The 11,431-nt window shown below is 29.3% G+C and overlaps 6 protein-coding genes across 6 annotated transcripts; 4 read left to right on the top strand and 2 right to left on the bottom strand. All coding sequences in view use genetic code 12, as the record gives it.

Annotated features, from left to right (window-relative positions):
* Positions 1–233: 233 nt before the first annotated feature.
* On the bottom strand, positions 234–1,734 carry KGF54_001091 (uncharacterized protein; the record flags this gene model as incomplete). The annotated part of the gene is made up of 2 exons (XM_051761422.1): positions 234–1,306; positions 1,377–1,734. 2 exons carry the CDS (start codon positions 1,732–1,734, stop codon positions 234–236), a joined length of 1,431 nt encoding a protein of 476 aa, XP_051622305.1.
* Positions 1,735–4,147: 2,413 nt separating this feature from the next.
* MDJ1 (Mdj1p) lies at positions 4,148–5,638 on the top strand (the record flags this gene model as incomplete). Its single annotated transcript, XM_051761421.1, has 1 exon — positions 4,148–5,638. The coding sequence occupies one exon, from the start codon at positions 4,148–4,150 to the stop codon at positions 5,636–5,638; it is 1,491 nt and encodes a 496-aa protein (XP_051622304.1).
* A 49-nt stretch (positions 5,639–5,687) lies between these two features.
* KGF54_001089 (nucleoporin) lies at positions 5,688–7,739 on the bottom strand (the record flags this gene model as incomplete). The annotated part of the gene is made up of 1 exon (XM_051761419.1): positions 5,688–7,739. One exon carries the CDS (start codon positions 7,737–7,739, stop codon positions 5,688–5,690), a length of 2,052 nt encoding a protein of 683 aa, XP_051622303.1.
* Positions 7,740–8,718: 979 nt separating this feature from the next.
* RPS25B (40S ribosomal protein eS25) lies at positions 8,719–9,036 on the top strand (the record flags this gene model as incomplete). The annotated part of the gene is made up of 1 exon (XM_051761418.1): positions 8,719–9,036. One exon carries the CDS (start codon positions 8,719–8,721, stop codon positions 9,034–9,036), a length of 318 nt encoding a protein of 105 aa, XP_051622302.1.
* A 200-nt stretch (positions 9,037–9,236) lies between these two features.
* KGF54_001087 (ubiquinone-binding protein) lies at positions 9,237–9,746 on the top strand (the record flags this gene model as incomplete). The annotated part of the gene is made up of 1 exon (XM_051761417.1): positions 9,237–9,746. One exon carries the CDS (start codon positions 9,237–9,239, stop codon positions 9,744–9,746), a length of 510 nt encoding a protein of 169 aa, XP_051622301.1.
* Positions 9,747–9,822: 76 nt separating this feature from the next.
* On the top strand, positions 9,823–11,415 carry HEX1 (Hex1p; the record flags this gene model as incomplete). The annotated part of the gene is made up of 1 exon (XM_051761416.1): positions 9,823–11,415. One exon carries the CDS (start codon positions 9,823–9,825, stop codon positions 11,413–11,415), a length of 1,593 nt encoding a protein of 530 aa, XP_051622300.1.
* Between the last annotated feature and the right edge of the window lie 16 nt (positions 11,416–11,431).

The raw sequence follows: 11,431 nt of genomic DNA, 5'->3' as shown, positions 1-11,431 counted from the left end.
CGTACCGCAACATCCGTACCGCAACATCCGTACCGCAACATCCGTACCGCAACATCCGTACCGCAACATCCGTACCGCAACATCCGTACCATGATCTGCTAACTTTGACCATGCAGTTTGAGAATCTAAACCTGAAGTTGGTTCATCCAAGAACAAAAGNCAATAATAATTTAGGTTTTGCAACTAATTCAACACCAATAGTTAATCTTTTTCTTTGTTCAACATTTAAACCTTCACCAGCAACACCTACTAATGCATCGGCATAAAGTGTCATCTAATAAATCAATAACATAATCAACATAATCATCTTTTTCCTTTTTAGATACTTGTCTTGGTTGTCTTAAATATGCTGAGAATTGTAATGCTTCTCTAACAGTTGAAGTTGGTAAATGTAAATCTTGTTGTTGAACATGTCCAATTGATCTTTGAAAAGAAGAATCTAAAGCATGTCCATTAACTAATCTGACACCATCAGTAATAGTACCTGAAGTAACACGTTCTGATAAACAATTTAATAAAGTAGTTCTCCCAGCACCAGATGCACCCATTAATGCAGTAATTTGACCTGGTTTAACCCAACCATCAACATGATTCAAAATAACACGATCTTCTTTTTTAATTTTAACTTGATAAGTTAAATCTCTCCAAAAGAAAATTTCTTTATTTTCTGGAATTGGAGCTGAAGAAACTGAACCACTTTCTCCACCTTTTTCAAATTTTTCTGCCTCTGTTGCAGCTTCATATGAAATTTTTTCATTGGGAATACCACCATATTCTGAATCATGAGCTTTTTGTTGCATATGTTTTTTTAATGAACCTTTTAAAAATAAAATAATTTCACCATTTTGCATAGCACCTTTATTAAATTCAGTCAATGCAACATAAACTCCTAAAAAGAAAACAGCAAATGCAATTGTAATACCTAAATTTCTCCATTTATGACCATTAGTATATCTATAAGCTTCTTGTAAATAATCAGTACCATTAACAAATGATCTACCAGGTCTAGCACCAACTGCTTGACAAACTTTATTTGCAATTGAGAATTGTTTGAAATTTGGACCTGATGGAATAAAACTAGTACATTCAAACTCTCTATCATGAACTTCATTCAACATAAGTGACTCAAATACATAACCAACTGGGTTTATATAATTGATCCATCTTGACCATCCCAACATTAATGGAGTTGGAATAACAAAACCAGTATAAATAACCATAGCCAATAATAAAGTAGTTGCAGGAGTCATTGCACCTGCAAGAGAAGTTGAAACAGCACCAATTGATCTAAATAAATGTGACATAACTAAAGTACACAAAACAAAATAACCAATAAAAGAAAAATCTACCTGGATTTCTTCTAAAATTCACCATACAATAAAAAACAAAATTGAATGACATTGACATCATTAATTTAACAGGTAATTCACTAACAATACTTGCTAATGCATCAGCAGATGGTCGATAAAGTGCATATTTCTTATGTTTTTCAACTATAGCTCTAGCTTCAAAAAGTGACATAATTTCTAAAAGTGAAGCAAATGCATTATATAAAACAGCAAAGAACATATCAGCACCTTTAAAATAAGATGAATCAGTATTTTGTGGTAAATTATATAATACTGATGATAAAATTAAAGCCATAATTAATTGACCAAATATTGGAAAGATGGTAATTGAAGGATCTTCTTTAATTCTTAACCAACTTCTATACATAACATATTTAACTTGCATATTTAATGAAACAGTATATGAAGAACCAGGAAGTGTATGATTAGCTTGTCTAGCAACATGAGAATCATGATATAATTGTTTTGTATTTGAATGTTCACAATCAATAAAATGTTGATCAATTTTAGTAATTTAATTTTAAATCAATGTCTTTTCAATTTCATTCTGGACCGATTGGTAATTATTGACAAATGGATTAAAAAGTTAACTTAGAGAGCTAAGCTAGAAAGTTGAAGTATTTTACCATCTATGTGCTAACTTGTGTAGTTTATGATAAATTTTTAAACCACTTTCTCTATCAAAAGTTCTTAAAAATAATGTAACTTTTTCGTCAACTTCATGATATTTTAATTTTAATTAATCAAGTACTTCTACTATTGAAATTTTTTTGGGCAGAATTTTTGCGAGTTTTCATTTTAGACTTTCAAGTAATATGTATAACAAATCTGTAGAAAAGGAGTCATATATCAATTCCAACCTATTATTGAAATTACTATATATTGATACTATATCAATATCGAATTTTAATCAACTTAGAAGAAATACCTATTTTCTTTCAAAATTTGTCTTTAATACTTACATAACGATAGAATTATCAAATTTTTGATAGTCAGATTACACATTTTAGTGAATTTAATTTTAAATGTCTACTAATGTTAGTTTAAGATTAATTTGAAACCAAATTTATATCATTAATTGAGCTGACAAAATTTAGAAAAAGAAAGGTTTTCAATTCAATTTTATTCAAATTCAAACTCATAAACCTGTACAAAGTCGAATATGATGACGTGTTATATTAACACTGAGTGTTTGTAAAAACATCGTTTGAAAATAATGCCTGATTTATAAAGTCTAAATTTATCAATAACGAGTATAATCTTTCACAATATGGGAAGATGTTTTTTTACTACTTTTACTTTAGTTTTTCCACCTCAGATTATTCATGATGTTCTTTTTAACACTAATAGAATCAAGATCATGATTAAAAGAGATTATTAGTGTGAAATTTTTTTTTAAAACCTCGTTTGATTTCTTAATTTGCACTTCTATCATAGTTTGTAGAGATGAAACAGCCCCCCTAAAAAATATTAATCTGCATTCGTTGATCAAATAACTGAATAAGATCACTTATTAGTTTGTTGAGTTATGAAAGTGTCTCATGTAATCAACTCAGGTTGTTTAACAAGATGAATCTCTCAATGAATTCCAACTGATGATGGATTTACTTTACTATTAAGAGGTGGCAAAGATTAATTCATTTGAGTAGTAAATTCAATTTATTTAGATCAAATCTTTTGAATAGACGAGGTTGCTGTAGTTGATTTGTTTTACGAAATGGTATTTAAATAAGTTGTAAATGTAAAATAGAGAATCAATTTACAAAAAATTTGCTATGCATTAATTTAGCTGCAAAAAAAATGTGATGATAAAGTTGAAAACTTAGTTTGACACACAATATTATAATTCATTCAAACATTCTAATTTCGTTTAATTAAAATAAGGTTATTGTAGTATATAGCTAATAATCGTCGCTGAATTACGACATTATTACATGACAGTATAAATATATAGGTTTTCCTCTCCCATTAAATAGTATAAAATATAATCAATAATAATATTCATTTATTTATAAATGTTGTGACTATACAACAGTTATGTTACTAATGCACGCAATTGTACAGCGAAATGCTATTGGTTATGACTAGAAATAATGGTCTAGCATCAAAAGAGTGTTTTTCAATTACAAGTATTGAAATGGAATTAAATGAAAAAAATGAAGCAAGATTTTATTCAACTTAAGTGAAAACTATATGAATCAAATAAATTAATTAGTATAAATTTTAGCTGCAAAAAAAAAACAACCTCTTGTAAAAAAACATTTACAAGAATAATAATATGAAATAATGTTTTTTTCTAAGTTTCAGGAAAAGAGAACTAAAATGATACAATATACAAATGCTTTATAAATAGGTTCTGAATTTAAATGTTGGTGCACTGATTTCACTGCATGTTAAGCTCACTGATACAAAGTTATCTGTTGAAGGGAAGTTATAAATTATTTTTATTAAGTTAGCAAAAGAGAGATTATAAATTACCTATTAAGTTAGTAAAAGCGAAAAATTTAATTATATGACAGTAAAAAATTGCAAATATTGTCTGTTTAATCTAATAACTACTAAATTCTGATGCTCACCTAACTTGTACAAAATTATAATTTTCATCATCATCTTAAATTAATAATATATAATTTAAGTTTCAAGTCCAATTATTAATGAAAGTAAATAGATAAGGAGAATCTTCTAGTAAAAATCTAAAACCGAATTGGTAGCTCCACTATAATCTGGAAATGAGATTAAATTTAATTTAAGTAATACTAATTTCGATTAAACAAATCAACTAAACTCATCATTAAGAAATGAGATTATCAACTATTCATATAAGAAAATGTATACCGAAGACTCAATTTTGTAAATATAGACCTATTCAAAAAAGAACATTTCATTCATCAATTATAAAATATATAGATTATGATCCATATAATACATTAGGAATAAATAAATCTGCTGATGCAAAACAAATTAAAAAAGCATATTATGATTTAGTTAAAAAATTCCATCCAGATGTTAATAAAGAAAAAGATGCTGAAAAAAAATTCCATAAAATTCAACAAAGTTATGAAATATTACGAGATAAAGATAAAAAAGCTCAATTTGATCAATTTGGTCCAAATGCATTTGATGAAAATGGAAATCCAAATCCTTTTGGTGGAGCAGGTGCTGGTGCAGGTCCTGGAGGAGCATCATCTGGTAATCCATTTGCTGGATTTGGTGGAGGGGGATTTAGTACAAGTGGAGGAGGAAATCCATTTGCAGGTATGGGATTTGATTTTGAAGATTTATTTAAAGAAGCATTTACAGGAGGTAGAGGATCATCAAGATCACAAGGAAGAGCTCATTTTGTGACAGAACACGTTGGAGATAATGTTGAAGTACTAAAACTGATACCTTTTAAAGATAGTATATTTGGTAGTAAAGTTACGATAAATTATAAAGTTGTTGATTCTTGTGGAACATGTAAAGGTAGTGGTTTAAAAACTGGTGCCAAGAAACAAACTTGTCCAACTTGTCATGGTACTGGTCAAACAACTCATATTATGGGAGGATTTCATATGGCATCAACTTGTCCAACTTGTCAAGGTACTGGGGTGACAATTTCAAAAGCCGATGAATGTAATACATGTCATGGAAATGGAGTACAAGAAATACCAAAATCAACTACAATAGACATACCACCAGGAATAACAGATGGTTCAAGAATAAGAGTTCCAGGAGCTGGTGATGCACCATTTGTAACAAAAGATGATTATAATCAACTTCGAAATGGTGATTTAATAGTTAGAATAAGTGTACAAAAAGATCCAGTATTCAAAAGAGATAATAATGATTTAGTTGTGAATCAAGATATATTAATGACAACAGCTTCATTAGGAGGTGAAATTATTGTTCCCACATTAGATGGACAAAAGATAAAACTTAAGATAAGACCTGGAGTTCAAAATGGAAGAAAATTAATAATACCAGAAAAGGGAGTTCCAATTAATAGAAATTTAAATAATAGAGGTAATTTGGATGTTATATTGAATGTGAAAACGTTGATTGCCGAAACACCTACTCAAACTGCGTTACTAGAAGCATTAGCAGATGCGTTTAATGATAAAAATGCAAAAAGAAATGATGTTGATTGGCAATTAGATGTTGAAGATGCATTAAAATATGATGCAATGGATGAAAAAGATTTGCATCCTTCCAAATTAGCAAGAATCGGCAAAGTTTTGGGAAAATTTTTCAACTTTGATTCTGATAAAAAAGATGATAGTAACAAGAATAATAACAATGAGAGCAAATAGAGAATTTAATTTCATGTATATAGAAACACTTTTTAATTAAATTATGTATTTATTTAGATTCATTAATAGTATTTAATAGAGTTTTTCCATCATCTGCAGTCTTTACTTTTATAACATATGTAACAACTTTCCCATTCTCAAAAACTGGAACTCTTATTAAAGATCCATTACCCATTGCGTCATACTTTATATCTTTTGATATTAAAGTATTTAATAAAATTCTTAAACTTCCTTCGGCTCTAATCAAAATTCTAGATTTATCAGTAGTTTTATTATGTAATATTTTCAAATCACCCAAACCTTTATTATTGTAAGGGTCGGAATTGTTTGCATCAAATTCCAATAATTTTGCTCTTATTGTATATTTAATCTCTTCATTTTCTTCACCAGACTGAACTTCTTGTTTTTCATTCATTTGAGTTACTGGTGTGAAATTCCCAACAACTTCTGGTTCTTCTTCAGCAGCAGTAGCATCATCATCTTTCTCTTTGGAAGCTTCAGTAGTAGAACTTATACCTCCAAATGGATTTTTATTATTGGATCCAAAAGAAAAATTGTTGCTTGATGTTGATGTATCATTACTAGCTGGTTTAGAAGCAAAATTAAAAGATGGTTTAGTAGTTGCAGAAGTTGATCCAAATGAAAAAGGAGTAGAAGAATATGAGTTTGATCCGAACAATGAAGATTGTTTATCTGTTGAGCCAAATGAGACTCCATTGTTTGATTCATCTTGTTTGGGAATCGTAGATGACGATGAACCAAATGAAAATCCTTTGGCAGAGTCCGACGGATTATCATTTTTTTTTGTTAAGTCAATGGCTGCACCGTTTGTAGATCCAAATGAAAATCCTTTATTTGTTTCAGCTGGTTTAAATGAAAATCCTTTATTTGTTTCAGCTGGTTTAAATGAAAATCCAGTACTTGGTTTATTTGATTCTTCATTGACTGTGGTTGGTTTCGCTACTGAGCCAAAGGAAAAATCTTTAGTAGCATCAGTTGACTTATTAGTTGCACCAAATGAGAATCCTTTATTTGATTCATTAGTTGAGTTCGCAAACGCCGTAGTTGGTTTATTGGATGATGTAAATGAAAATGCACTGTTAGAATTATCTGTTGAACCAAAAGTAAATGGTTTATTTGGTTCAGTAGTGTTGCTGGATGAGTTGAATGAAATGACTGGTTTTGCTGAGCTTTCAACTTCGGTTGGTTTATTATTACCAGGTGATGAAGCATTATTTGTTCCAAAATTGAATGGAGTAGTAGTTGTTGTTGTTGTTGCTGGTTTTGGTTGAGTAGAATTAAAATTAAAAGTAGTTGTAGTAGTAGTTTGATTATTAACGCTATTAGTTGAGTTTGAATTGAAAAATGAGGTAGAATTTGTTGAGTTAGTTGGAAATTTGAATACATTGTCTTTGATTTCTTTATTAAAATTGAATGTTGGTCCTTTAATTTCCACTTCATCTTCTGATTCATCTGAATCTGGGGCATTTATTTTTGCAATCTTTTTTGGATCAAATGTAAAAGGAGATTTTGTTGTAGTGGATTTGTTGAATGTGAATGTAGGACCTTGAATCTTTATTTCTTTGTTGTCGTCTTCGCTTTCTGATTCTGATTTATTATTATGTGATTCAGCTATTGGTATTTCTTTTGGTGGATTAATTGAAGGTTGAGATGCTTGTTGAGATTGAAATGTTGATTGTTGAAATTGATTTTCTTTCCCAACATCAATTTCTTTATAATAAGCTATGTATTTTTCAGCAATTTTAGTGAAGTTTGTGATAGTATTTACTTTGTTCAATTCATTAATCTTTTGTATAAAATTTTCATTTAATGCTTTGATTTTATAGTCTTTTTCATTAGTTGTTCGAGTTGGTTTTGTGGGTGGATTAAAACTGAATGTATTTTGTTGTATTTTGAAAGGAGTTGGTGAAGCTGTTCCATTCTGGTCACCACCTAATTTACTTCTAGGTTTTAAGATTTTCCTAGTAGATAGTACTTGAGAAGATGCTTTAACTGGTAAATTTCCGTTATCTTCATTTTCATCAAAATCTCCATGAAAAGCATCTTTCGTTATCTGCTCTGTAGCCTGTCGTTTAGCCATTCTTTTTATAGCACTAATTTATAAAATTTGTGTTGATTAATTTATGATAAGGTTGTAAAGTTAAATGGGTTGTTGTTTATAGCAAATTCAATACAAAATATCCGATATTCAGAATCGGACAACGCTACCAATTTTAGGAAATTTAAACATCACCACAATTGCGAAACATTTAGAATAATCTATAAAGAATTAGTTGGGGTATAGAGCTGGGCTATTAAACAAGGAATTAATCATCAAAGCAAAGTATAAAGATTTCTCTTCTTAATTGGTCAAAAGACTTGTTTTACTTAATTTCAGACTCCTCAAATTGGATATCTAGATGTCCCTGCGTTCATGTACATCAAAAAGATAGTAAAACTTTGATATTCAATGTTATTATAAAACCAAATTTAAAGAACACATCCCAAATATTTCAGGTACAAAGTTTATTAAACAATTTGTACTTTTCCAAAACAATAAATTTTGCAGCCTCAAGTAAAATGGTTATAGCCCTAAGTTTTTTATACAGTCACATGACTATTGATTTTGTTCTACACAAAATAAGAAGAATAAACTACCAAATGTGTATTAAGTATTATCGTACTAATAGTTTAACATTTTTTTCATACTTTGATAGAGAAAAACATTTTTTGATAGAAAGATTCGAATTACATTTTCTATTATTACTATCATAAGGCAACTATAGAAGTATGTTCAATCAATAGTACCATAAGATTAATGCTAAGATATGTGATACAAATAACAAAAGGGAATGAGACAGTCAACTAAAGCAACTCCTTGGAGAAAATAACGAAAGTTTACAAATAAAATAAATTCAATCATGATGTTTAATGTCAATATGAATTAAAGTGTATTATTCTACCACATATGATCAATGATCAATATATCAAATTCAAAGGCCCATAAACCTATTTGTTATATCTTAATCAGGCTACACCCATTTGTCAATCAAGTAATACTAACATATATTTGTTCTAGAATGGCTCCAAAAGTTCAACAAACTAAAGCCGCTAAAGCTGCTGCCGCTTTAGCTGGTGGTAAAAAAGGTAAAAAGAAATGGAATAAAGGTAAAGTTAAAGATAAAGCTCAACATTTAGTTATCTTAGATCAAGAAAAATATGACAGAATTTTAAAAGATGTCCCAACTTATAAATATGTTTCAGTTTCAGTTTTAGTTGATAGATTAAAGATTGGTGGTTCACTTGCTCGTGTTGCTTTAAGACAATTAGAAGAAGATGGAATTATTACTCCAGTATTAAAACATTCAAAACAATATATTTACACTCGTGCTCAATAGATTATTTTGACATAGCCATGAAGTAATTATATATAACGACCCCTCCTCCTTTTTCACATCAAATCATGTAATAAACGAAAATTTATAAAATATTAAAATCTAGATAGTTCGTTGTAGTAGTGAAAATCTCTGTTGATTGTATTGAATAAATCTGAATTTTTCACAAAAAAACGAGTGTATGAACTTCACTTTCATGTTCAATGCTAAGACAACCTATACAAAAATGCTTCAAAAGAACATTCTTTGGCAGTTCAAAACCTCAGACATATAGTATAACAAAAATACTAAACGGTAATTCTAATCAACTATATAAAATAGTTAGTGAAGTAAATAGTTATAAAGATTTTGTTCCATTTGTGGAAGATTCATTTATATCAAGTAGAGATTCAAATCATCAACCAACAAAAGCAGAGCTTAAAGTAGGATGGAAAGATATTACTGAAAAATTTGAATGTAAGTTACATTGTATAGAAGGAGAAAAAGTGAATGCTAAAAGTCTTGAATTGGAGTTATTTGAGGAATTAGAAACAGAATGGAAATTTAAAGATATACCAACAGGTAATTGTCAAGTTGATTTTACATTATTATATAAATTTAAAAATCCAATTTATGATCAATTAAGTTTTATGTTTGCCCCACAAGTAACTACAATTATGATTAATGCTTTTGAAAATAAACTTAAACAAAATAGGTTTAAATCAAAGTTGTAGTAGTCGGTTTTATATTTTTTATTTTCATTATTTAATAGATAAATTTTATAGATTAAAAGTTTAATAAATTAATTACATGTTAATTTTATTACTATTCTATATAATACAAATTTTTGCTTTACAAGTCGATCCATTACCAAAACCTCAATTCATTAAATGGTATGGTCAACCTTTAATAGTTGATTTAAAAAATTTATATTTGGTAGGTGGATATGATATATTGGATAAAGCATTAAGTAGAGTGAAACAAAGAAATTTACTATCACGTATTGAAAAAGATACATTTTTTCAGTTTCTTCCATTAAAAATTGAGGTATTAGTTGAGGAGAATGAAACTCAATTGCAAATTGACGTTGATGAATCTTATGAATTAAACATTAGCTCTGACAGAGGTGTAGTTATCAAAAGTGAAACAATTTGGGGTGCTTTACGTGCAATATCAACTTTTCAACAACTATTAGTCACAACAAATGGGATGGTAATTATAGAACAATCAGTCTTAATTAAAGATTCACCAAAATTTCCCCATCGAGGATTAATGATTGATTCTGCCAGAAATTTTTTAACAATGGATTCAATTTTGGAACAAATAGATATAATGGAATTGGTGAAAATGAACGTGTTACATTGGCATTTAGTTGATACTCAGAGCTGGCCACTTATTTTGAAATCTCATCCTGAAATGTCTAATGATGCATTTTCAAATGATGAAAAATATACAATGGATGATTTAAAATTCATCCAGAATTATGCAAATGAAAGGGGGGTAATTATTATACCAGAAATAGATATGCCAGGCCATGCTAGAGCTGGTTGGAGACAAATTGATAATGATCTTGTTGTATGTGGAGATTGCTTCTGGAAAGGTTTTGCTGTGGAACCACCACCTGGTCAATTGAATTTATTGAATAATAAAATTTATGATGTAATCGATGATGTATTTAAAGAACTTAGATCATTATTCACCACAATCCACGTTGGAAATGACGAGCTTCAGGAATCATGTTTTCCACAAGAATGGTTTAACAACAAGTCTTTAAATGATTTGGTACAACATTATATTGACAAAACTTCATCCATATTTAGCACAGCTAATATCATCATGTGGGATGACATAGTACAGAATCACAATGCGAAAATCCCGCAGAATGTAATATTACAAGTTTGGCATGAACAAGGTGTCATAAAAGAGTTAACAAATAAAGGTCATAAAGTAATTGTATCTCTGGCAGATCATTTATATTTGGATTGTGGACATGGTGGATTTTTAACCAATGACAAAAGGTATATTGATAAACCTGAAAATGATAAGTTTAATCTGGGCCAAGCTGGTAGTTGGTGTGGTCCGTATAAAACATATCAAAGAATATACTCATTTGATTTTTTAAAAAATTTGACTGAAGAAGAGAAAGAATTGGTTATTGGAGCTGAAGCTGCGTTATGGTCGGAACAAGTTGATTCTAACGTTTTGACAAGTATGATTTGGCCAAGAGCAGCAGCTTTATCTGAGTTGTTGTGGAGTGGGCATTCTTTGGACGGTTTGAGAGAATTCACCCCTAGAATATTTAGGTTTAGAGAATTACTAGCGAAACTAAATTACAAAGTACCACCTTTGGCATCAAAGTATTGCTTATTAAGTCCAAATGCTTGTAATTATGATAATTATTAATAAAATGTTGCAAAAA

The sequence above is a fragment of the Candida jiufengensis genome (genome assembly GCF_024610255.1).
Source record: "Candida jiufengensis strain CBS 10846 chromosome Unknown scaffold7, whole genome shotgun sequence".
In the NCBI taxonomy this organism is placed as follows: Eukaryota; Fungi; Ascomycota; class Pichiomycetes; order Serinales; family Debaryomycetaceae; genus Lodderomyces; species Lodderomyces jiufengensis.
The sequence above is the reverse complement of the archived record's forward strand: the minus strand, read 5'-3'. Positions and strand labels throughout refer to the sequence as shown.